Source organism: Eptesicus fuscus, chromosome 8 (genome assembly GCF_027574615.1).
Source record: "Eptesicus fuscus isolate TK198812 chromosome 8, DD_ASM_mEF_20220401, whole genome shotgun sequence".
NCBI classification, from domain to species: Eukaryota; Metazoa; Chordata; class Mammalia; order Chiroptera; family Vespertilionidae; genus Eptesicus; species Eptesicus fuscus.
The window spans coordinates 64,557,485-64,584,979 of record NC_072480.1 but is presented as its reverse complement, the minus strand read 5'-3'; the positions used below and the strand labels follow the sequence as shown (position 1 = coordinate 64,584,979).

General features: G+C 42.7%; 1 protein-coding gene across 6 annotated transcripts in view; it reads right to left on the bottom strand.

The window, feature by feature from the left end:
* CLYBL (citramalyl-CoA lyase) overlaps positions 1 to 14,535 on the bottom strand; it is a 219,263-nt gene extending 204,728 nt beyond the window's left edge. For 5 of the 6 annotated variants that reach the window (XM_054719907.1, XM_054719906.1, XM_054719905.1 and 2 more), the window contains exon 1: positions 14,446 to 14,535. In XM_054719907.1, the coding sequence (XP_054575882.1) occupies positions 14,446 to 14,523 (78 nt within the window). In that variant the 5' untranslated portion in view covers positions 14,524 to 14,535. Of the gene's footprint in view, positions 1 to 14,372; positions 14,417 to 14,445 lie in introns of those variants that run through there. The other variant, XM_054719910.1, reaches the window with a different exon arrangement.
* Between the last annotated feature and the right edge of the window lie 12,960 nt (positions 14,536 to 27,495).

Below are 27,495 nucleotides of genomic sequence, written 5' to 3'. Positions count from 1 at the left end.
ACTATTCAGCCATAAAGGGAATGAAATACTTATAGATTCTACAACATGGATGAGCCTTGAAAACATTATGCTAAGTAAAAGAAGCCAATCATAAAAAGCCACTTATTGTATGATTCAATTAGATACATATCCAGAGTAGGTACCTGCATAGAGACACAAAGCAGACTAGTGGTTGCCAAGGGTTGGGGGAGGAGGGAATGGGCAGTGACTGCTAATAGGTACAGGATTTTCCTTCGGAGTGATGAAAATGTCTTGGAACTAGATCAGGATTATAGTTGTACAACACTGTAAATGTACTAAATTGTACACTTTAAAATGGTTAATTTTAAGTTATGTGAATTTTACCTCAATTTTTAAAAAATGGCTTAGAGAGGTAGAGTAGATATGAAGGAACCTTTCTCACAATGGTCCAGACGAGAGATGACCATTTGGGTGGTGGCAGTGGAGACGAAGTGAAAGGGGCAGATTCAAGAGTATTTTTGGAGGCAGACTCAACAAATCTTGAAAACAGAATATATATGGTAACTAGAGGCCCGGTGCACGATATTCACACACTGGGGGGTTCCTCAGCCCGGCCTGAGTTCTCTCGTAGTGCGGGACCCCTCGGAGGATGTCCACCTGCCAAGGAGCAGGCCTAAGCTGGCAGGAGGACATCCCCCAAGGGGTCCTTAGTGCTGCCATGAGTCTGGCTTCTGGCTGAGTGGCATTCCCCCTGTGGGAGCACACTGACCACCTGGGGCAGCTCCTGCATTGAGTGTCTGGCCCCTGGTGGTCGGTGCATGTCATAGCGACCGGTCGTTCCGCTGTTCGGTTGATTTGCATATTAGGGTTTTATTAAATAGGATATTTATGCAGGCAGCATGTAACATAGGAGGCAATGAGGGAGGTGAGGCAGGCAGCAGGGGGTAGGTTCTAATTGGATGGGTACTCCAAAAGCTCAAACCTAAATCTAGGAGAGTGGGTGTGGTAAACAGAATAATGGTTCCCCAAAGATGTCCATGCCCTAACTCCCAGAACCCGTGAATACGTTAGGTTACATGGCAAAGTGGAATTGAACTTGCAGATCAAATTAGGGTTGCTAATCAGCTGCCCTTGGGATAGGGAGATTAGCCTGGATTATTTGGGTAGGCTCAATATAATCACAAATGTTCTCATAAGTGGGAGAGGGAGGCAGAAGACAGAGAACCAAAAAGATGGCAGCAGGAAAAGAATTCGACTGGCTTTGCTGGCTTTTGAGCTGGAGAAAAGAGCCATGAGCCAAAGAATGTGGACAGCCTCCAGAAGCTGGAAAAGGCGAGGAAATGGATTCTCCTGTGGAGCCTCCAAAAAGGAACACAGCCCCGCCAACACCTAGTTTCAGCCCATTGAGACCTGCTTCAGACTCCTAATTTCCAGAAGTGTCAGATAATAAACTGGTGTTGTTTTAAACCTCTTGTTTGTGGCAATCTGTTACAGCAGCAAGAGAAAACTAATACCATAGGGAAGCGTTGACAACTAAAGGGGAAACTCAACAGACCTGGCAACAGATGGGGTGTGGGTGGGAAAAAGATGAAGGCATCAAAGTCAACTCGGACTTCTGATCCTAGATCACCTTAATGTAGGAAAGGTGGCAAGAGCCATTAGGAGGCTTGGGGCTTCAGAGGAAAAGGGAGAGAGGGCTGCTGTTTGAGAGGACCGGGGAAGGATGGCTGCCAGGAGTAAGTAGCATTTGCCAGGAGCCCTGATGAATTGGCAGAACCTGAAGGATAAGGTGGGAGAAAGAGTGTGAGCAAATTAGAGGGGGAGAGGGCTGAGTGGGTACAAGGAACAGTGAGCATTCTGGTTGAATGGCGCAAGGTGAACAGCACTGGGAGAGATGTTGAAAAGGTGGGCGATGGATGAGAAGGCCTGTGCATAATACCCTGAGGGATCGAGACTTCATGCAGCGGACAGTTGGAGGACAGCAGGGAATTTGCACTGGGTAAGGGTCTGGATAACAAGATTGGAGTCCACTTTAGCAAGCTTAGAGTCAGTAAGAAGTGATGAGTGTGTGGGTAGCAGTGGGGGTGGGGGCAGGTTCTAAGGTTAAGACTCTCTCCAGTCTCAGGCATGTCACCAGGTCACCTGGTAAACCTGACTGCTCTACAGCACCAGGAAGACACTGATGATCCAAATTCACAGCCCGGGCCCTTGTCCAGAGGTTGGGGGTGAAGGAACATCACGAGCCTCTCTATGTCCACATTTGCTTCCCTGGTAGAGGAGAAATTCTCTTTACTGGCCCGACTCCTCTGCGGGTAAGGCATGCACAGAAAGCATTCGTTAAAACGTACTATATTCAAGTGGGGATACACATGACATTACCACATGCTGGTTTCCTCACATCCACGGGCTCACTAGGCGGACTGCTGACCACGGGCCCTCAGAGCACTGTCCTCCAAGCACTGGGGCATCTGTGGGTCAACATGAGAGCACTAAGACAGCAGGAGAAACACAGGCTGACACCTGAATTGGGTGTTTGAACCGGGTACCTGGCAGCAGCCCCCGCTGCAGAGAGAGCAATGACGGAGGCACCTCCGACCTGGAGGACCTAAAGGGTGAGGAAGCATCACACACAGACAAAAACACCTCCCGCGGTGGCAGGAGGAGTTCAACTTAACTGAGTGCAAACTGCACCCATAAGTTTGGGGGGGGCAGAGCTATTATCTTCACTCTCTGGTCAAACTGAGCTGAAATGGACCAAAATAATTCAAAGCTCAAAAAGCCATGTTTGGTGTTCCTGAATTCTCCAAATTCCTTTCAGATTATGGAATGTCAACTGGAAGGAGGCATCTAGTCCACCCTCCTTGTTTCAACTGTGAGAAAAATAAAGCTCAATTTAGACAAGGCCCTTGAACAAGGTCAAGGTCAGCACTGGACTAGCACCCCACAGTATTTATCCAGGATCTTCCTGCTTATACCAGAGAATTAATAACTTGATTTTGTGAATGCTTTCTTCTTTTGAAATTTGTAAGAATAACCTGAATAGCACCAATAGGGATATTAAACCAATTCTGATTTTTAGGATCTTGAATAAGTTTCTATTTTAATCTGTACTAAAAGCATTTTCCTGAAGGCAGAAATCATACCCACTGGTATAATTTAAAGATGTTATCACCATTTCAAAGACATCCATTTTCGATTCTAAACCTTAGCATCATGTTTCTGAGCCACAGGGTGGAAACAATCCAAATGTCCACTGATGGATGAGTGTGTGTGTGGCGGGAGGGGGCGGGGAGGATGAGGTACATACACAGAATAAAATATTATTCAGCCTTTAAGAGTAAGGAAATTCGGACACATACAACAACATGAATAAACCTTGAGGACATTATGCTAAGGAAATAAGCCAGACACAAAAGACAAATATTGCATGATTCCAGTTATATGAGAATCTAGAATAGTCGAATTCATAGAGACAGAAAGGAGAGCAGTAGTTACTGGGGCTGAGGGGAGGAGACAATGGGGGGCTATTGTTCAATGGGTACAGAGTTTCAGTTTTCGATGATGGAAAAGTTCTGGAGGTGGATGGTGGTGATGGTTGTACAACAATTAAAACAACTTAATGCCACTGAACTGTAGACTTAAAAATGATTAAACTGATGAAAGTATGTTATGTATATTTTACTACAATAAAAAGGGTACTAATCCCCCAAGAAAACTATCTTAAATACTTCATTTCCTAAATTTGTTGTGTGTGTGTGTGTGTTTGTGTTTTTTTTTTTTTCATTCAGCAAATCTATACTTGAGACTTACTATGTGCCAGACAGTATGGTATAAAAGAATAAAGGTTGGGATAAACTGGCCAAGTCCCTGCTCTCATGAACATTTGGGGGGGGTGGGGGTAGGGTGCAGACAGACAATAAACAGATAAATGTACAATGTCAGGTGGAAGTGAGTGCAATGGAAAAATCATTAGGCAGAGTGAGGGAGAAGAGAGTGCAGAGGCTGATGTGGGGAGGGGTGCTATGATTACAGGGTGGTTGGGAAAGAATCCTCCCAGGAGTAACATCTGAGCAAAGACTTGAAGTGGCAGAGTGCTGCAGGCAGCGGACACAGCTCTGTAAAGGAAGGGGTAATGCGGTGGAGGAGGGAATAGGAAGCACAGAACACAGAGCCACTTCTTGTTTCTTATAAACTTTTCAAAGGACAGTCGGTTAGTACAGAAGTATTTCCTCTACCATCTATGTGTCTTTCATTTGTCGTAAAAATGATCAGGAAAACTAACTCCCCTATCTTATTCTAATAGGCATGTTTGTAAGGAGACAATTTACATCTCCCATGGCTACTAATTTACATCTTCCATTGCTAGAGCGCCCTCCAGTGTCTCTGTATGAAAATAGCACTTGGCTTGGATTTTTTTCCCCCTTAATTTTTTTTTGTATTTGGCCAAAAAATAAAGTGGGCATATCATCCCTCTCACAAAAAATACTGAGACTAATTAAGAAGACAATTCAAGTGCAAGTGCTTTAAAATAAGCCTGCACAGCCTGTAAACTGATACAATGTATATATGTGCAATGATGTTTTTAAATGACCATATACACTTTAAAAAGGTTCAAAGAGAGGCCCTTATTTTGATAATATACAATTGTTCGGCATTGTAGAACTTTCAATTAAACAGAAAACACCACCTACCACTAAACTGTAACCCTAATTTTACTGGGGGTGGCAAGTAGAATAATAAAGTTTTTTTAAAAAGTGTTGTCTTAAAATTTTCAATATCCTGCAAATACCCCGCACTGGAGTGACTACCTTCTCAGTCAGAATATAATGCAGAGAAACTGTTAAGACAGTCTTGCCCAAACCAAGCGTCCTAGTGAAATAGAACCCTTGCTTCTCATGGAAATTGGCTTTGTTCCTTTTTTATGAAATCTGGCATCTTTGTTAATACAAAAGCCTAGCTAAGAGGAAGATGCTACATGTGGTGTAGTTCTGAAGAGAACTTGCAGGAGAGGTAAAACTTCATGGCTGTTTACAGAAACACCTTGTAGCTAGGTCAGTGTGACAGCCGAGGCCCCAGAGGGTAAAACCACCAGTGGCTGACAGCCGGGGGAGGGCTTCTTTCCAGGCCTGGAGCTGCCTGCTGTGTAACCAACAAGACAGCCTGCTTCCTGTACCGTGCGTGGGTCTGCTGATGCCAAGGAAAATGGGCAAATAAGCCTCCACACAACATACTGGAATCCAGGTATCTATCTCCTGAATTTATGGAGGGTGATTTGACAACAAGCATCAAAAGGCTTAAAATGTCCATACTCTTTGATCCAGCAAGTTCACATGTAGAAATTTACCTCCAAGGATACAAGTAAGGGTAGCCAAATTTGGGTATAGGGACACTTATCTCTGTACTTCTAAGAAAGAAAACTTGGAAATAGACCACATGAACAACTGTGGTTATATACATACAAATACAAGTATGTATGAGAGTTGTGGAACAATAGTGAACATCAGTGCTCCAAGGTCAGGTTAACATTCTAAACTTTAACCAAAACATAAAAGCAAAGCAACTGCCCAGCCAGCATGGCTCAGTGGTTGAGCGTCAGTCTATCTATGAACTAGGAGGTCACAGTTCAATTCCCTGTCAGGGCACATGCCCGAGTTTTGGGCTTGATCCCCAGTGTGGGGCGTGCAGGAAGCAGCTGATCAATGATTCTCATTCATCATTGATGTTTCTATCTCTCTCTCCCTTCCTTTCTGAAATCAGTAAAAATATATATTAAAAAATCACAATACCGAAAATAACATTTTATAAACTCAAACCCATTCTTTGTTTTTAAATTGAATTTATTGGGGTGACATTGGTTTGCAAAACCATATAGTGTACAACTCAATAAAACATCATCTGCACACTGCAACATGCGCCCAAAGCAAAGTCTCTTTCGTTCCCCCGTTACCTGCCCCCGCCCCTCTTTGCCCACCTCCACCTACTCCCCACCCCCTTTTCCTCTGGCTATCACCACACTGTTGTCCATGTTTATGTGTTGTGTGTGTGTGTATGTGTTTTGCTTAATCCCTTCACCTTCAAACCCATTCTTGATCAAAACTCTAAGCTGGGATGACTTTGGCAAAATTGCAGAGAAAGGACCTTCAAAAAATCCTACCCTCCATAAAAATAATGAAAATATTTACCAACATTGTCAGAATCAACTTTTTCCAGAACTCTAGAAATTAACCAGTCTTACAGCAATCTGGAAGCATTTACTGAACATGGACGAACAGCAAACTATGTAAGTTTTTTTAACTTACCCTATGCCTCCTCTCCCCAATTTGGTGGTAGCCTTGAAAATCAACAGCCACAATCACCTGAAAACCAGCAGCCTGGCAGCCACTGGAGGAGGCAGGGCAGGATTAGAGCTCTTTCAAAGCCCCATCCCCAGAGAACTGTCACTATTTGACCTGTCTGGTGGGTCCCTGGAAGAGCCCACTTGCAAAATTGACCTGACTTGGAGCTCAAAAAGTGAAAACAGCATTTTCTCTGAGGGCATTTGTTGAAAACAATCTGAAGCAATTATCTAACATCACAGCTACCTGAGATGGTGGTTAACAATTGGTGCAAAAACACACTGATCAAAAAGCTTAGTAGGAAAAACTGGAGAATAAGATATCCATAGTAAATCTAAAAGGACATGCACAATTATAGGGCTGCTGCTAGCAGACTCACTTTAAAAGAAATACTAAGGGAAGTTCTTCAGGCTGAAAATAAGTGATCCCATAATTCAAATTCACACACACACACACACACACACACACACGCACACACACACACACAGCAATGGTACAGGCAATATGTAATTATAAAACACAGTATAAGTGCATATTTTTGCTCCTTTCTTCTTTTACCTAATTTAAAAAACAAAGGTATAAAAAAATACTGTATAAACTGTATTGTTAGGCCTTTAACATACAGAAATGTAATATATTTGCCAATAATAACACAAAGGAGGTGGGTGGGAGCAAAGATGTACTGGGCTACAGAAATGGCACCAGATGGCAACTCAAATCCACAAGAACAAATGAACAGAACCAGAAATAGTGAGATTATTATAACAAATATACTATAAAGTGTGTGTGTATCTCTCTCTATATATATACATATACATATATATATGTTTTATATATAGTATGTTTGTATGTATACTTCCATCTCCTTTTCTGTTTCTTTAAAAGAGATAAAATTATATAAGTAATAACTATAACAATGTATTACCAAGTTTACAAATATATATAAATATAATGTGTATAGCAATAAGCCACAAAAAAAGAAAGGGGGATAAAACTATATAGAAGTAACATTTCTCTATCTTCTAGAATTAAGTGTAAATCAAAAGTAGGTTCCAATAAATTAAAACATATATGGTAATGTACAAACAATGAAATATTATCCAGTCATAAAAAGTACTGAAGTTCTGATACATGCTACAACATCGATGAATCTTGAAAACATTATGCTAAGTAAACTAAGCCAGAAACGAAAGGACAAATATTATATAATTCCACTTATATGAAATATCTAGAAAAGACAAAGTCAGAGAGATGGGAATAGATTAGAGGTTACCAGGCACCGAGGAAGGAGGAGTTACTGCTTCACGGGTACAGAGTTTCTGTTTGAAGTGACAAAAAAAAAAAAAAAAAAAAAAATAGAGAGTGGTGATGGTTACACAAGAGTATGAATTTAATAATGCCACTAAGTTGTACGCTGAAAATGGTTAAAATGGCAAGGCTATGTCTATTTTACCACAACTTAAAAAAATGTATATGGTAAGCCCCCCCCCCCCCAAAGTATATGGTCACTAAAAAAAAAAAAAAACACCAAACTTTAAAAATAATTAAAATATCATTAAAGAAATTGAAAATATTACATTAGAAAATATTAACTTAAAACAAAAGAAAGCAGCTGTCGGGAGCGACCTCAGTTGACAAAGTCCCGAGAGGGCAGGTTTCACAAAGTGGCCTGCCTGTTCCCAAGGTTAGTCATGCATCCTGCCCCCCTTAGGCTTAGAGACCCTTAAGCACAATAGTTTAGTAATCACACATTCTGTCCCCTAGAGCTTAGTTAACCTTTAAGCACAGTTAATGTATAAGCATAATTATCCTTCAGCAAGAAGCATGGCTAGATTATCTGATGGAAAGGAACGTAGGTGGCGTCAGAGGTGTATGTATAGGTATAGCCGTTGGGATCTTAGCCAAGATAAGGAGCTTTGTGTAAAGGTCAGTAGGAAACCTGAAACAAAGGGGTATAATTATGCTTACCACATTATAGGAATGATGTATTGTATGGAATGTAACTGACCCTGTATAAAAGTGTGGAGAAAAATAAACTCGGGACAGGCGGGAAGTGCTACTGTCCTCCCGATCCCATTCTGTTTTCTGTCTGTCTTTTCTCATCCTCTCCCCCCTTGCAGGTACTGTTCGACTGATGCTGGCAGGCTCCGGCAAGCAGCAAAGAGTAGGTGTACAGTTGTTTGTATGGAACATGATACAATAATTAATAAATAACAATATAAGAATAAACTGTGTTTTGCATACTCACAACTGTAAACCTATTTTTGCCCCACCCTTTATACACATATGAGAAACCAATACCAAATAAACACATGACAAAAAGGAAAACTACAGACCAATATCTGTCATGAACATAGGTATAAAACTCTCAACAAAAATATTAGCAATAAAAATATTAGCAAATAAAATCCAAAAATATTAGCAAATAAAATCCAATAAAAAGAGTTATAGCCCAGCTGGCTTGGCTCGGTGGATAGAGCATCAGCCTGCGGACTGAAGGGTCCCAGATTCGATTCCGGTAAAGGGCATAAGCCTGGGTTGCGGACTCAATCCCCAGTGTGGGGTGTGCAGAAGGCAGCCGATCAATGATTCTCTCTCTTCATTGATGTTTCTATCTCTCTCTCCCCCCCTTCCTCTCTGAAATCAATAAAAATTTTAAAAAATAAAACGAGTTATACACATGAACAAGGGGATTTATTCCAGGTATACAAGGCTGGTTCGACATTCAAAAGTCATTAGTGTAATCTGCCACATCAACAAGCTACAAAAAAAAAATTATATGATCATATCAATTGATGCAGAAAAAGAACTTAACAAAATCCAACACCCATTCATGACAAAACACACACACACACACACAACAAACAACTGTCAGCAAACTGTAGATTAAAAAAAATCTACATCACAGCTAAGTCAGACTTACTGGTGGGAAACAGGATGCTTTCCCTAAGATTGGGAACGAGGGAGTAATGTCCCCTCTTATCACTTCTATACTGAAACCCCCATCTCTATATATAAAAGGCTAAACAACCGTCCAACCATCCAGGAGGTATAACGTGCACTGACCACCAGGGGGCAGATGCTCAATGCAGGAGCTGCCCAGCTGCAGTGACTTGGCAGTGGCAGTTCTCGGGTGATGCACCGGGAACCAGAGAGGAGGGACCCAGATTCCTTCCAGGGCCGTGTGATTCCACCTTCGGCCATGGGTTATGTTGTTGCTGGGGCACTGTCGGCCCCGAATCTGGTTTACTGCACACTTGTGTTTGCGTTCCACACCCTGTACCACAGCAACTTTGCAGAGTGCCCTCTTGCACTCTGGGACCCATCAGAGGATGTCAGAGAGCCAGTGTCGACCCAATCCCCACAGGCCAGGCTAAGGGACCCCACCTGTCAGAGGGGCCCCCGCTCACTCCGCAGATGCCCTTCGAGCCAAGGCGCTGTCCCAGGTGCAGCAGACTGGGGAGGGACCATAGGAGGTTGGCTCCAGGGTGTGTCTGGCCTGTCTTGCCCAGTCCCACCCCGCGGCCACCTTCTAATTAATTTCCTTTCAATGTGCATGAATCCGTGCACCGGGCCACTAGTCTAGTGCAATTAGAAAATAAAAGAAATACAAGGTATACACATTGGGAAGAAAAAATAAAACTGTCTTTGTTTGCAAATGACATGACTGTCTATGTAGAATTAACAAAAAATAATTCATGAAATTAATAAGTGATTATGGCAAACTTGTAGGACACAAATTAATATTTAAAAAGTCTATTGCTTTCCTATATAACATCAATGAACAATTGAAATTTGAAATTTAACACACAATATCATTTACAATAGCACCCTCAAATATGAAATAATTAGGCATAAATCTAACAAAACATGTACAAAATATATGTGCAGAGAGCTATTCAACTCTGATGAAAGAAATTAACACTTCAATAAATGGAGAGACAGTTCATGTTCCAGGATTGGAAGACTCAGTATGTTAGGCTGTCAATTATTCCCAACCTAATCTATGGATTCAATGCAATCCCAAACACATCTCAGCAAGCTATTTTGTGGTTATCAACAAACTGACTATAAAGTTTATGTTGAAAGGCAAAAGATTCGGAATAGCCAACACAGTACAAAAGAGGACTTAAGTTGGAAGTCTGACACCACCTAACGTCAAGACTTAATATAAAGTTATAGTAATAAAAGCAGCATGATATTGGCAATAGGCATATAGGTCAATATAACAGAACAGAGAGGCCAGAAATAGACCCACACAAATATAGTCAACTGATCTTTGACAAAGGGACAAAGGCAATTTAGTGGAGAAAGGATAGTTTTTTTCAACAAATGGGCTGAAACAATTGGATCAATATGCAAAAAAGTGAATTAGACAAACCTTACACCTATTATAGAAATTAACTCTAAATGGACCATAGACCTAAGTATAAAACACGGTATTGTAAAATTTCTAAAAGGGAATGTGGGAAAAAAATCTATGTAACCTTGGATTTGGGAATGAGTTTTTAAATATAACACCAAAAGCATGATCCATGAAAAAAAAAAATACTGATATGACTGATGAAAAGAAAAACTTCTGCTCTATGAAAAGTACCAATAAGAAAATGAAAAGATAAACTACAGACTGGAAGAAAATATTTGCAAAATATATATCTGATAAAGGACTTATATCTACAATATGAAAACAATGCTTAAAACTCAACAATAAGAAAAGAACCCAATGAAGAAATAGGAAGATCTGAATAGACACCTCACCAAAGATACACACATGATGCTCAACATCAGGCAATTTCAAGTTTTAAAAAAATTAACATATTAAAACAGTAACATATCTATTAGAATGGCTAAAAAAATTTTTAACTGACAATACTAATTGCTGACAAAAAATGATTCATGAAATTAACAAGTAATTATGGCAAACTTGTAGGACACAAATTAATATTTAAAAAGTCTATTGCTTTCCTATATTCCAGTGGTCAGCAAACTGCCGACAGGACCATCATAGTTGGAATGCCAAAGAGAATAGCCACTTTGGAAGACAGCTTGGTACTCCCTACAAAACTAAATATAGTCTTACCACACACTCATACTTCTAGGTATTTGCGCAATTGATTTGAAACTTATATCCAAAACCTGCACACGAATATTTATAGCAGCTTTATTCATAATCAATAAAAACTAGAAGTAACCAAAATGTCCTTCAATAGGTACATCTATACAATGGAATATTATTCAGCAATAAAAGAAAATGAGTTATCAGGGCACAAAAACGACATGGAGAATCCTTAATACCTATAGCTAAGTGAAGGAATGCAATCTAAAAAGGCAAAACTACAGGGTGGGCAAAAGTAGGTGTACAGTTGTAATACAATAATTAATAAATAATACAAGAATAAACTGTGTTTTGTATACTCACAACTGTACCTACTTTTGCCAACCCCTGTATAGAAAGAGTAAAATGACCAGTGCTTGCCAGAAGTTTGAGAGGGGGGTGGATGAATAAGCAAAGCACAGGTGAATTTTTAGGGAAGCAAAACTATTCTGTATGATACTGTTATGGTAGGTACATGAAATTATGCATTTGCCATAACCCAAAGAACTTTATAGCAAAAAGAGTGAGCCTTAATACATGTTATTTAAAAAAAAAAATCATTTGGGAGGTAGGGGGATCCCAGGAAAGAATGCAGGCCGTGACAAGAGAATCTAACTGTAGTACAAAGACAGGAAAAAACCTCATGGAAGGGAATGGGAGAAAAAGGACTAACCTAACTAACTCTGGAAATGAGTAGACCCTGTAAGACTAAAGGGAAAGGAACTGCACATAAGCACTGTACTCTAGTTGACAAAGTTTTTTTTTTTATTGTCTAAAGTTTTACATTTGTCTTCTTTTTACCCAGTTGATAAAGTTTTTGCCCCCATGAAGTATGGTCTAACAATTCAGATACTGCTATATGAGTATGCTGAAATTAAACAATTAAGTAACTAGACGGCTATGGTGGGATCCAGGTTTCTCACTGTTTGGAGTGGAATTTTACAAATAAGCAAGGGAGAAGTCTAGAATGAGCCATATAGTAATGGATTAGAAGTGGAGGCTACAGGGTGTCCAAAAAAAAAATGTCTACACACTTTAACACCCGATAGCTCAATTTTGAAAATGAAATGTATTTTAATAAACACTGCCTTTATAATTATTCAAAGTGCGTATGTATATATTTTTGGGACACCCTATATATGAATTCATGTTTAGACTAATGTAGATACAGATGGTTACATATAGAAATATTTGTAGATGTGTGTATATGCATGGGCTGCTATTCACACGCACATATATTTCTTTGCTCTATCAGCTAAGGGGGGGTTAATGGAAACGTTACCCCTAATAATAGCAACACCTAGGAGTGAAGAGTTATGGTCCCCCAACTTGAGGGCAGAGTACATAAATTGAACAGTGGCCACAGAGAGCAGCAGGGCTGGAGACAGGCTGGGCAGGGAAGCACCAGACAGCACTGCAACAGGGGCAAAGGTTGGAGGGTTGGGAAGAGGAGTCAGGAATGGTCCCTGCCTGTCAGCAATGGTGCTGATGCTCTAAAAACCGGAGGAAAAAGCCAGCAAAAGCATACGGCGCTCTTCACCTCCATTAGCACTGGCTCATGCAACTGAACTTGGGTAGAAATGAAGACTTCCTCTAATCAGGCTTTCCTAAGTTCACGTTTGGTGCCTTTACCTCTCCCATCCCTGTGTGTTCGAAGACACCAGGATGGGAGGATTTAAGTCAGGGTGTAGCCTCTGGAAAGCAGCCTGCATGGAAGCCTGCAGCCCAGGCCGTGGTGGGGTGTGCAGGTGTGTTGAGAATGAGCCAGTGCTGATGGAGGTGAAGAGCACTGTACGCTGAGCACCGAGCACCTTACAAGTAGGTGACTGCGGGTGGTCACTGGACCCACTGTTGAACAGGCCCCTTCGTAGGCCAGAAAAAGAGACTTTCTGGAAGGGTCTGCATATACACCTCAATGACTCCTCTGGTTCCAGGGCCGATCCCCTGAGCCGGGGGCCCTGTCCCTGGCCTGGGTGTAGGAAATGGGAAGGTGGGATGCATTCACCTGGTCGGTCTTGGCATGGGACACTGGTGAGTCAGGAAGCAGGGAGCAAGCAGATGTAAGAAGTTCTGGAACCACAGACTTGGTTTCTGAACCAAACTCCGAGCCTCAGTTTCCCCATCTTTATAAACAAGTCACTGGACTTCACATGGTGGTCAAGGAAGCAAATGAGATAAGGGGTATTCAGGCAAGTGGGTGACCAACGGTTCCCAAAGTGTGGTCCGAGGACACCTGAGGGGTCCCCGAGACCCTCCTCTCTGAAAGGGTCTAGGAGGGCTTCCCTTTTCCAACAAGTATCTGCATCTATGTGAGATCGAAATCTCCTTGTATATTTCCCCCAGAACAGTTGATAGAATTGTCCTTTATTAAACCACAGGTTTTCAAAAATATAAAACCATGCCACTCTTCTTACCTCATATATATACATATATATATGTATATATACATATATACACATATATACACACATATATATACATATATATACATATATACACACATATATACATATATATACATATATAGTTATTTATACATTAAAGATGTCATTTGTGTTAAAATGTAATGGGTTTGTTGTTTTTAAATAAATATTTTAAAGTGTTTTAATTCCTCATACAGTAAAAACCAAGATACAAGCAAAAGCTGTTAAGGGTCCTCAGTAATTTTTCACGTGTAGAGGGGTCCTTAGACCGAGCAGTTTGGGAACCGCCTGCGGCGCACACCAGGGAAGGTGCTCCAGTTCCTTAGGTGAGCAGCTGAGGTGACGCCAGGCCCCTTTATGGAGCCTCCGCGCGTTCACCGCTCCCATTAGCGGGGAGGCTGGTTCGTTTTCCGGGGCTGCCAGACCGAATGTCTGCACCCACGTTCCGGGTCTGCACCCACGTCCCACAGGGGGGCGCGAGCAGGGGGCGACCTTGGCAGACAGAGGTCGGCCGGCGCACGGGGGCGCACAGCACTCCAGCCCCGCAGGGGTTCCTACCGGGACTCGGGAAAACCCATGGTGCCGCGGGCTGAGCCCGGCAGAGCGGCGGGTAAAGGGAACCTGCACTCACAGCCTCGGCAGCGCCGCCGCCGCCGCCGCTCCGCGCGCCGCCCTCCGCAGCAGACGTAGCGCCATCTTCCCCACGCATGCGCGGAGCCCCGCCTGCCCGTCCCCCTGCGCCCCGCCCCCGCCGCCACGCCCCTTACTCTCCGCGGCGTGGCCACGCCCCTCAACACTACTTCCCTCGCTGGTCTCAAGGCCCCGTTCCCGACCTCCCCGCCTCCCCCGCTCTTCTGCACGCCCCGCCCAGCCCCTGCAAGCCACGCCCTCCCCGCTGCGCACCTGCTCTCCGCACCTGCCCCGATCAGAACTTCCTGGGCAGAGCTGCGGGTGGCTCCTTCCTGAGCAGGTTTTCTGCTGACTGAATGCAACTCTTCCCCGTTACTTGTGGGGTTTTCAAGGCGGCTATTGACACACCTTGCATTTTCTAGCCTGAACAGGACACGTTTTCTAGGAACGTGTTGTTGTTGTTGTTAAAAACCCTGCCTTAAAAAGTTTGTGAGCGTCACCATGTGCATGCCTTGGTTAACAATCCGTTATGGGAAGTATATGCCTGTAATAGGCAGCTGTCTGAGCCAGAAACATAACCTTCCCCTGCGACTCTGGCCAGTCTTTCAGCAAATACAACTCCTCCGGCTTCATAGTCGGGACACTGCTAAGGTATTAAAACAGAGTTTACTCGTTGTGTGACTGGCAAAGTTACTTAAGCTCTCAGTGCTTTAGTTTCCTCGTCTAAAAGATGGGACTATAAATAGTACTCACCTCTTAGGGTTGTTATAAGTATATATTGAGTTAATTAATAAGCTTAAAACCTTGCTTGGCCCAGAGCAAGTGATCAATAGTGTCAATTACTTCTCATTATTATCATCACATCAATTCCCTTCTTAAAACTTTTAGTGGCTTCCAATGGGAAGCATTTAGAGTAAAACCTAAATTCTTCACTACAACCCTGATCTGACACCTGCCCGTCTTTCCAGTCTTGTCTCACTTTCCCTGTCTTCCTTAAGTGCACTAAACCCCCTCCCACTTCAGGGCCTTGGAACATGTGGATCCCTGTCTCCAGAACGCTCATGGCTACAAATTATCATCTTCCAGGACACTTACCCTACCTGCCACCTGTGCAAAGGGACCTGTACAGATGACCCAAACTCGATAAATAAATTGATTTCATTTTCACAGTAACCTGATCATTTCCATCACAAACCTCATCACAATGTTTGAGAATTTATGAACTTTCTTTTTTAAAAAAATATGTTTTTATTGATTTTGTTTTTCTTTTTTTTTTTAATTGATTTTTAGAACAAGAGGAAGGGAGACGGGTAAGGAGACAGAAACATCGATGGAAGAGAAACATTATTGCCCTATCTGGTTTGGCTCAGTGGATAGAGCATCAGCCTGCCGACTGAAGGGTCCTGGGTTCGATTCTAGCCAAGGGCACATGCCTGGGTTGTAGGCTTAATCCCCAGTAGGGGATGTGCAGGAGGCAGCTGGTCAATGATTCTCTCTCATCATTGATGTTTCTATCTCTCTCTCCCTCTCCCTTCCTCTCTGAAATCAATAAAAAAATATTTTTTTTAAAAAAAAAGAAAGAGAAACATCATTAATCGGCTGCTTCCTGCACAACCCACACTGGGGATTGAGCTCACAACCTGGGCATGTGCCCTGATTGGGAATCGAACCCACGACCTCTTGGTTCCTAGGTCGACAACCACTGAGCCATGCCGGCCGGGCGTGAATTTACTTTATTGTTGCTTTCCCCACAGTGGGAGAAATAGCAGTTTCCAACATGGGAGGGAACTGTAATCAGGTGGGCTTTTTGGGTGCGTTGTTATCATTTAGGAGGCAGGGCTGGGGCTGTGTGGGCAGTCCCACTTAAAAAGGCTGCTAGTGCTCCATCTACAGGAATAAAATGAAAATGTCCCACTAGCCTCATTATAATTCTGACAACTGCCATAACAGTTATCCTTATTAAGAATGCCCTGGCCCAGCCCTGGCTGGAGAGCTCAGTTGGTTAGCATCATCCTGATATGCCAAGGTTTCGGGTTTGATCCCCTGTCAGAATACATACAAGAACCAACCAGTCAATGCACAAATAAGTGGAACAACAAATTGATGTCTCTCTCCCCCTCCCTTCCTCTCTCTCTAAAATCAATAAAAAGAATGTCCTGAACCTTAAGGCTAATTTGCTGATTCAATTTCTTTCTGATTCTCCTTGAAAAAAGTATAGCTATGCCTATTCTCACCAAGGATGTTGTGGTTTTATGGAGTTTTCTTCATGAAATTACAAACTGGTAGGTTTTAAGAACTGTCTTCTAATGTTGGTATATTTTAAATAAGGCTTTATAAAACTTTATCTACATGAGTGTGGAATTCTGGAGGATGTATTTCCAGATCTAATAGAGAAAAGGATTCAGAGTTTCTCCTTTGAGGCAAGTCAAAGCTGTCTTTACTCACAGTCCCCAAAACTGAAAGGAAAATAAAGTATGTTTGCCCCAAGGGCATTAAAAGAAAACATATGAAATTTATCAGGGTGAATAATCCGATGAGACCCATTACCCTGTTGAGTTAAGCAATCTGGTGGGGTAAGAACCTGGCAGAGATCTGAGAAAGAAGTATAGGAGCCAGAAATATCACACCTCTATTGCATAATGGATTTGGGATGATGATGGTGGGCACTAGAAAAATCAACCAACACTGATAATTGTTTAAGCTGGGTGATGAGTGCATGAGGTGGAGTGGGGTTTATTATGAGGGGCAGTTCCTCAACTTTGTGAATGTTGGAAAATATTCTTAATAAAAAAGTTGAAAACAAAAATCGATTCCACTAATGCTCGGTATAGAAAGAGCCAGAGGCAAATTTTCCCAGAGCCAATGGCAGGTGAGCCTAGAGCCCCTGACTTGCCCTGGCCCCTTCCAAGTGCCCACCAATGTGTTCCCAAGGTCATTTGTTTTCGTAAACTGTACAAAGTAATACATTTTAATTACCAATGGTTATGATACTTCCTCTGCCTACTCCGACTTTCCCTCTCGGATTTCTTTTGTGTTGGATGGCACTGGGGTGGCTGCAGTATTTTGGGAGTCCAGCTAAGAAGACATTAAACTGGGATGGAGTTGGTTTCGGTTTAGTAGAATGTGTTTATGTGATTTGCAGTCACTTCCATGTTTAGTTATTATTAGCAGTCCTGGTTTAGGAATGGCTTCCAGGAATACTGCTACCCACTGTGCTGACTCACCTGTGTAAAGGTATTAAAGGTCAGAGGTCATAGTCCAGTAACAAAGTGCCCTTCGAGCCCCTCGCACCAGAAGTATGTGGGTAGCAGAAGAGAAACAAAGTTTGAAATGTACGGAGTCTGAGACCATCTGTGGAAGATTCCTCTAGTCACCAGATATGTAAAGTTGCAAACACAGTTTCATTCTTGTCTTTGTCTGATCAACATAGAAGCTCTCTCCTATCTGGAATATACTCCGGTAGCATTGTGGTGGCTTTCACATTGGAGAACCACTTCTTCCAGAATTTCCTAGCCTGTGTGGGGTCCAAATTGGAGTTGTTCACAAGAGACATTTGCATACAATCTGAAAGGTGTAAGTGAAGCAGCAGGCCAGCATGGGAACCAGGCACTGCAGCCTGTGGCACATGGATGCCTCTTCATCTGTGGGCTCACCCTGTTGGCAAGGGGCAGTCAGTGTTAGCTTTCTTTTGAGATAGTTTTGCAGATCTTGTTACTTTACATTCATATCTACTCTTTATTTTAAAAAATTCAAACAGACTTACACAATTATTGACATGATTCCTGACCTCAAGAAGTGATCTAAATGAAAGTCTGACACATGCTACAACATGGATGAACAACCTTGAAGACATTATGCTAAGGTAAATAAGCCAGGCGCGTGCGCACACACACACAAATATTATATAATTCCACTTATTTGAGTTTCCTGGAGTAGTCAAATTCATAGAGACAGGAGGATAATGGTGGTAGCCAGGGCCTGAGGAGGAGAATGGGGGTAGCCAGGGCCTGAGGAGGAGAATGGTGGTAGCCAGGGCCTGAGGAGGAGAATGGGGGTAGCCAGGGCCTGAGGGGGGTAGCCAGGGCCCATGGTTTACTATAACCTTTTAAAGCTTAAATAACTTAGGTAATTTAAAGCTTAAATAACTTAAATAACCATTTAAAGCAGTAATGATTAGGAAAACAAAGCTGCATTATTCTTTTGTTATAAACACCAAAGGCTCTTTATCATAATCTATTTTTTCCTTCTTTTTGGTGTCTGGCCGATATAGGTTATTTTCACCAAAGTTGAGTCTCAAAGGCTGACGGGCCAGAGACACTGTTTTAAGACTTCAGAATGCTCCACTTAGAAAGAGGCATATTAGAAGTTCTGTGGAATGATTTTTCAACAGTGGCACAGATAGAACTACACTCTGAAATCATCCATCCCTCCTGCTGCTCCCATACAAAACCCTCCCAGCCTTGCCTCCTGGCAGGAGCTGGCTTTGATACCGTGAGGACTGTGTCTGGCCTTCTTGGGGAGAGAGGAGGAAACTGTCTCTCAGATTTAGGCCAAATGCAGAATAACTAGCAGCCATGTTAGGGACCTGAGCCTTAGCGTTTCTCTGAGGAAGTTAGACCAGCTGATGTGAAAATTCCTTCAGGCTTCCAAATACTGCTTTTATAACTAAGACAAGAGGCCTGGTGCACGAATTCATGCACAGGTGGGGTCCCTCGGGGTGACCTGTGGGGATCGGGCCCCAGCTCGCGCCCCCAGGCTTGCAGCCCCAGCTCACCTCCCCCCAGCCTCACAGCCCTGCAGCCCCGCCTGGCACCCCGCCATGGTCTGGAGCCATCTGCTCACCTGCTCCACCATCCCACCATGGTCCCACTCTCATTGGGGCCCATCGGGGCTGGCAGTGCCTCCACTGCCACCCGCTGCCAGCGCTGCATTGCTGATGCCCGCCATGGTCCGTGCCGCCCCCTGGTGGTCAGTGCACATCATAGCGAGTGGTTGAACTCCCTGTCAAACAATTTGCATATTAGGCTTTTATTATATAGGACTAGAGACCCAGTGCACGAAATTCATGGGGGGGGGGGGGGTGTCCCTCAGCCCAGCCTGCACCCTCTCCAATCTGGCACCCCTTGAAGGATGTCCGACTGCCCGTTTAGGCCCGATCCCATCATCGGGCCTAAACGGGCGGTCGGACATCCCTCTCACAATCCAGGACTGCTGGTTCCCAACCACTCACCTGCCAGCCTGATCACCCCCTAACCACTCGACTGCCAGCTGGATCGATGCCTAACTGATCCCTGGCTGGCCCGATTGCCCCTAACTGCCCTCACCTGCTGTCCTGGTCACCCCTAACTGCCCTTCCCTGACAGTCTGGTCACCCCTAACTGTCCTCCCCTGCAAGCCTGGTCGCCCCCAACTGCCCTCCCCTGCTGGCCCAGTCACCCCCAACTGCCCTCCCCTGCTGACCTGGTCACCCCCAACTGCCCTCCCCTGCTGGCCTGGTCACCCCTAACTGCCCTCCCTTGCCAGCCTGGTGGCCCCTAACTGCTCTCCCCTGCAGGCCTGGTCCCCCCGACTGTCCTCCCCTGCAGGCCTGGTCCCCTCCCCAACTGCCCTCCCCTGCAGGCCTGGTCCCCCCAACTGCCCTCCCCTGCTGGCCCGGTCTCCCCCAACTGCCCTCCTCTGCTGGCCCGGTCACCCCTAACTGCCCTCTCTGCTGGCCTGGTCACCTACAACTGCCCTCCCCTGCTGGCCCGGTCTCCCCCAACTACCCTCCCTGCAGGCCTGGTCACCTACAACTGTCCTTCCCTGCAGGCCTGGCCCCCCACAACTGCCCTCCCCTGCAGGCCTGGGTACCCCCCAACTGCCCTCCCCTGCAGGCCTGGGTCCCCCACAACTGCCCTTCCCTGCAGGCTTGGTCCCCCAACTGCTCTCCCCTGCAGGTTTGGTCCCCCCCAACTGCCCTCCCCTGCAGGCCTGGGTTCCCCGCAACTGCCCTTCCTTGCTGGCCTGGTCTCCTCCAAATGCCCTCCTCTGCAGGCCTTGTTCCCCCCCCAACTTCCCTCCTCTGCTGGCCTGGTCACCCCTAACTGCCCTCCCCTGCACTCCCTTGGAGGCCTGGTCCCTCCCAACTTCCCTCCCCTGCTGGCCTGATCACCCACAAATTCCCTCCCTTGCAAGCCTGGTCCCTCCCAACTGCCCTCCCCTGCTGGCCATCTTGTGGCCACATGGGGGCAGCCATCTTTGACCACATGGGGGCAGCCATCTTTGACCACATAGGGGTGGCCATCTTGTGTCTTGGAGTGATGGTCAATTTGCATATCACTCTTTTATTAGATAGGCTTTTTCTTTAACCTTCACTGCCATAACTGCGCTGCAGCTCCCCCTAGTGTCAGCAGGCAGAGGGTTCCCTCATGCCCCCTCACTGCTCTTACAACCCTTCCCCTGACCCACTCTTCCTATTTTTTTATATAAAAGTGGATGTTGTTTTTATTGATCAGAATTTAGAATGCACCTGCTTCTCTTTTAAAAAATATATACTTTTATTGATTTCAGAGAGAGGAAGAGAGAGGGAGAAATAGAAACATCAGTGATGAGAGAGAATCATTGATTGGCTGCCTCCTGCATGCCCCCCTGCCCCCCCCCCCCCCCACTGGAGACCAAGCCTGCAACCCAGGCATGTGCCCGGACTGGGAATCGATCAGGGACCTCCTGGTTCATAGGTAGATGCTCAGCCACTGAGCCACCGCAGCCAGGCCCACTCTTCCTTTTTTCCATAGCAGGAATTCCCTTCTAAATTACTAGATAACGCTGTCATTTGTGATGTCTTTGTTGAATATAAGGCCCATGAGAGTAGGGATTTTTGCCTGTTTTGCTCACTGATGTATCCCAAACACCTGGAAGAGCGCCTGGCACAGCACAGATGCTCAAAACATATTTGTTAAATTCAAAAGTGTTGAATCTTGAGGGGTTCTCTGCCAAGATTATTCTTTACATAATTTCCCCTGTTATTTTAATCCACTTTGTGTGTTAATAATTATCTTGCTCCCTGGCTGCTTCTTCTTAATCACTTACGTAACAGTCCCCCAAGGTGTCCACAGGCTAATCCCGGAACCTGTGAATATGGTACTTGCAGGTCTGATTAAATCTTGAGATATGAGATTATCCTGGATGATGGGGTGGGCCCAATGCAGTCTCGGGGTTCTTAGGTGAGGGAAACAGGAGGGTGAGAGTCAGAAGACTTCGAATGGAGGCTAGACTGATGGAATCTAGGCTAGAGTGAGGAGGGGCCAAGAGCCAAGGATATGGGCAGCCTCTAGAAGCTGGAAAAGGAGAAGAAACGGCTTCTCCCCTCCGACCTCCAGAATGAACGCAGCCCTGCAGACACTTTGATTTTATCCTCATGAAAGCGATTTCAAATTTCTGGCCTCCAGAACTGTAAGATAATAAAGCTGTGTCGTTTTAAGCCACGAAGGTTGTAGTAAATTATTATAGTGGCGATAAGAAACTTTCCCAAGAGCACCTCCACGTACAAACCACTTCTTAAGAGTTCTTTTAAAGCCATTGGTAAGTCCAAAGTGACACTGCCTGGTTCAAATGACCATAGACGTCTCTGTCAGTGTCAGAGAGAACTGACAAGCTTTTGCTTTGGTCAGAGCCTCCCTTCAATATGAACGTTCCAAAGAGAGCAGCTTCCATAATTTTTCAAGAGAGAATTGGAACCCTTTCTCTTGATGTCATTTGAAAAGGACTCTTCATCTCTGAACCAATTAAATAGAGACATAGAACACTAACCATGCCTGACATTATATTAAACATTGATTTGTTTATTGCATGCTATTACGGTCATTTTATTCATTTGTGATGTGTTACTTTCCATTAGAATGTAAGCCCCATGAGGGTGGGAACTAAACTGACTTTGTTTGCTACTATATTATCAATGCCTAAAATGATGCTGGAGACAGAGTAGATGCTAATAAATATTTGAGGTATCTCAGAAGGAATAAATTATAACAATCCAACTGCAGTTTTAAATGATGATTATATATATAAAAAAAAAGGCAAGCAGCCCCAGGATGTTAGTTGTGATAGTAGGAAATTAAGGTGACATATAAGGATAAGGGTGAGTGTGGAGGAGGCACAGGAGGTATAGCTGGGCTTCAGAGATGATCCCTTGGCTACTCACGTATGGGGAAAATAAAAGAGGATGTTTGCCTACTGTAATAACCTGTTAGGAATTTTGGTTATTAACTTACCGAGGCAGGTGAGAGGCCCTGTCCTGGCCACTACCAGGTAGTCTATGAAAAACCAATAGTCATGACACATGAAAGAACAAATGTGCAAGGTTATGCACTATACCAGTGTTTGCTATTTGCTATTGCAAAATATTGGAAAATAAATCTAAATGTCCATCAAAAGAGGAGCAATTTTTAAAGTACAAAGCAAGAAACAACAGAAAAGTATACAACTGTAAAAAGAATAAAGACAAATTCCGTGGACAAATATATAGGTGCCTCCCCAGAATGTATACATACACTTTGAATAATTATAAAGGCAGTTTATTAAAATCTATTTCATTTTCAAAATTGAGCTGTCAGCTGTCAAAGTGTGTATAACATTTTGGGGGGGCACCCTGTAGAAGCTAATTGTTATGTATAATAGAAGACACTTTGACAGGGAAAAAGCAAGCACAAAAAAAATTGTATCATAGTCTATATTTTGTGTAAAAAAGAGTAAAATAAAAATATGTGTTTTATATATCCTAGTAGTCAATTATTTAAAAACTCTGAAAGGGTAAAATAATACTGCTGATGACAGGGGTTACCTGTTGGGGAGTTAGGAACCCAGCAAGTGGAGAAAGGGATGGGAACAATGTTTACTGTATCCCTTTTGCAATTTAAAACTTTTGAACTGCATATATGTATTACTTACTCAAAACTAAATTTAAATTATATGAACAGGAAAATAAACAGAAGGAACAAAAAATAAAAAAAGAAAGAAAGTCATAATCATATGAACAGTGAGGCGAAGAAAAGAGAAACCACATTTCACCTTCATAAAGCTGTGGGTCCCGAACTCAGGGTGACCCAGAACACGCCCTGCCCCATCTTATGTGTGGGGAGTGGGATACCATCTGCATTTGGGCATCTTTGTGGCTGCTGAGTTCTGTACCTGTGCCATATCCCATATTGGATTAAAAACGCCTCAAGTCCCAGTGACTGGCACAGTTGACAGTCTTCACAGCCTCTATGGACACGAGACTTGATAAGATACGTAATGTTGAACCCTATAATGAGGCTAGTTGTTTAAGACCCTCTGGGTGTTGTGGAATAATCTCTAATGCACCAGACAAGAAAATTGTTAACCAGCCTTATTGCTGACAATTTCCTATTACCACGGTAGGGCAGACATGATTTGAGGATTATCCAGGCACTGACAAATCCCCTGGGCCCTGACAATCTCATTTACAAAAGAATCAAATCTGTTTATTACTGATAATAGATGGCATGCCCTCAGGTTTGCTGGCACGTAACATGTGCATCGCTTTTTTTTTTTTCTTTTAGCAACAGGAGCCAAACGTGGATTCATCCTGATAAACTCGGCCTTTGAGACTCTGTGATCTGATTGCTCTGAGCTGTTACTTAATCCTTGTTTGTTAAACCTTTGCACCGTGCCCATAATGGCAGAACAGCCTTGATCCAGGATGCCAAATGGTCCATCTACAAAAGAACCTCATAACTGTTTACGTGCCTGAGATTCTCTAGTTACTTTTCCTCCTTTGTATTTGTTGCTCTAAGAATTATTGAAGTAAAGGACAGAGCAAATCTTAAACTTGTTACTGTGGTAAGCCAAACTCCCTGAATGCAAACTCCATGTTTTCATTCATCTTTGTATTCCCAGCCACAGGTATAGTAGCTAATACACAGTAAATTCTTAAACCAGTTGTAGGATTGCCTTGTTCATAAACTATCATAATTTCTCTGTTAAAATGTTCTCAGATATCTAAATTTTAGTAGACTACATTTGGAAACACAAAGATTAATTTACATTAGACCTATCATTCCTTTTTATTTATGAGAATTAAAATGCTATCTGCCAAATTCCAAAACTATGCATATTGTTAGTATTGAATCTTATCCATAATATTGTAAGGAATATGATTATTTTTTAAGTATCACTGCACAAGAAAAAAAAATTCTAAGCGTAAGCTAGTATCTTACTTAGCAAGACCTTGGTCTTCTACTTCCCTTTGTAAGTTGCAGATGAAATTCTGACACACAAGCCCAGACTCAGAGGGAACTCTGGCACCTCTGCACTTGGTGCTACTGGAGGGATCCCTTAGGACCAGCCAGAGGAAGAAGGCAATCTCTGGAGTCCAAACTCATCCCTTCCCAACTCGAATTCTCTTCTTTCAATTTTTCTGCCCAATGAAAAATTGTGCAACTGGCCATGTAATTTTGAGTGTTTAAAAAGGCCCCTACTGAAGGTTTTGTCATTAGTTTCCTGAAAATTAGAGTTTTAGAATTCCTCATATGCTAAGACCAAACTGTTAAATCTCTCTCCCTCTTTTTTAAAATCCCATTTAGTATTATATAGGTAGCAATATGTGTTCATTATGGACAAATTGAAGTATATGAAAAATCAATAGGAGAATGGGGGAGAATTAACACTCAAAGGTAATTGTTAATATTCTGATATCTTCCTTATAGATATGTTCTTATGCTTTTTTCTGGTGTATAGGTATCTATTTTTCTGGCATGTGTATGTATTTCTCTCTCTCTCTCTCTATCTATATATCTATATATATATATATATATGTATATATATGTATATATATATACATATATATATATATACACACACACTCATATATATATCACACAGTCATATATATGTTGATATATATATCAACAAAAATAATATCACATATACATTCAGTTTTGCAACTTGCTTTTTCTTCTCAAGTAAATCATTGAAACATTTATTTTACATAATACTGTATTATAAAACTACAATACACATGGATATATTCAGACTTTGGTGGACAGGAAAAGAAACAAAATACATATGTAAAAATAGTAAAGACAAATCCAAGGAGGGTTCCTATGTAAGCTGTGAAAATGAGTTCAGAGTATTAGGAAATTAGTTACTTCTTATTCAGACATTTTCACTCTGGTAAACTTCAAAAAGTCTTTTTCACACAAACTTTTTATAGGAATACAGCTGGAAAATTTTCCCATTGTCATGCAGTCCTAAGCTTAAAGTTTGCAAAATCTAGTTTTTGCTGCTTCTTTTTCTTCTTCTTTTTTTGAAGCCTTTTAATTTAACTTATTGACCCAAGTATTTTTGCTGCATCCACTGCTAGGATCAAATTATTATATTTTTCAAAAGCATTCCTTTAACCTGAGGTCAAACAAATGTGAAATATGAGGAAGTTATAAATAGACTGAAATCTAGAACAACCTGATGTACTTTATCTAAATTTTTATAACTTTGAAGTGCGCTGAATACAGAAAAAATGCAGAGCTTTTATTTTCCAGCCACACACACAGAAAGAATAAAAGAACTATCTCTTCTTATTTCTGTAGTCAACTCTCAATCCACAAAAAGAAAGCGGGAGAGGATTCAAGTCTACCCAACAAAAATAAACTGTTGCCATTGTTTACTGAGAAAATAATTCCTTGAGATCCCCCCCCCCCCCCCCGCAAGAAACTGTTTAAAAAAATCATAAGGATGTCTCTGGGTTAGTGTATTTCCTAGAGGAAATTTTGTTTAACATTTGTTTATTTTGTTAAAACTACCAATAACAAGTGGGGCCATAAATTTTTTTTCTTTTTTTTTTTTATGTGGTGGGAAAGCAGGAGACAGGCTGAGTGTGGTCTGCAGTTAGACTATAGTGAATTGTCTAAAATTACCCAGTCTTGTCCAGTTTCTATAGGGTTCCCAAGGTTCATGAACTATATCCCAGATGAATAGCCCAAAGTGAGGGGCTTGGGTTGGATGAATGAAGTGAGACCAGATCATGGTAGACTTTGAAATACAGGCAGTGGAGACTAGACTTGACGATTTGTGGTAGATTATGTTGATGACTCCAGTCCTTTCCCTCTCTCTTTAGCCTCACCCTTCCATAGGCTAAGTGTTGTAGAATACATTTCCTTGTCCCTAGACTTGGAGCTTGGCCAATGACTATGTGTCAGTTCCAGCTCTAGGCCTTAAGAGGCCTCACATGTTTATGTCATCACCATGAGACAAGCAAAGCCCACCTCAGTGAGGAGGAGGAGAGACCTGTGGAGCAGAGCTGCCCTGCAGACCTGCAGTGAGAAACAAAGCGGCCCTAGCTGGAAGCAGAGCCTCCAGCCAGCCCAGATCAGCCGAACCTCAGCAGGCCCACACACATTGGCCAATAATAAATAGCCATGTTTTAAACCCCTGAATTTTGGAGTGCTTTGCTATGCTGCATTATTGTGGTAATACAAATTGACACACATATTCAAGCAGAAAGGATCATGACTTAAAAAAAAAAAAGAAATCCTGTATATAAAAAAAAATGTAACAAACAAACTCATAGAGACAACAGAATGGCTATCAGAGGGGAAAAGGTGAGGGGAGTATGAAGAGGGTAAAGGGGGTCAAATATATGGTGACAAAAGGAGACTGGACTTTGGGTGGTGAGCACACAGTGGAATATACAGATGTTGTATTATAAGTTGTACACCTGAAATTTATATAATGTTATTAACCATAAATTTAACATTTTTAAAAAGGAATCCTGTACTTTAGGGAGTTTAATGTGTGGATGTGTACAGGGTGGATTAAGGTGGGAACAGATAGTATAGTAGTCCAGATGTCAGGTGTTCAGCAGGTGAGCAGATAGTAGGAACAAAAAGAACAGGAAGAAGAGGGAAGAGATTGACAAAGAATTGGCCAAGAGGATGAAAGAAAATGCTGAAACAATGGAAGAGGATGCAAGCTTTCACACCAGGGAAACCTAAGAAAAGGCAATAACTTTCAGGGACTTCAACCCTCAGACATGATTTTAGGAAGAATGATGATCTCC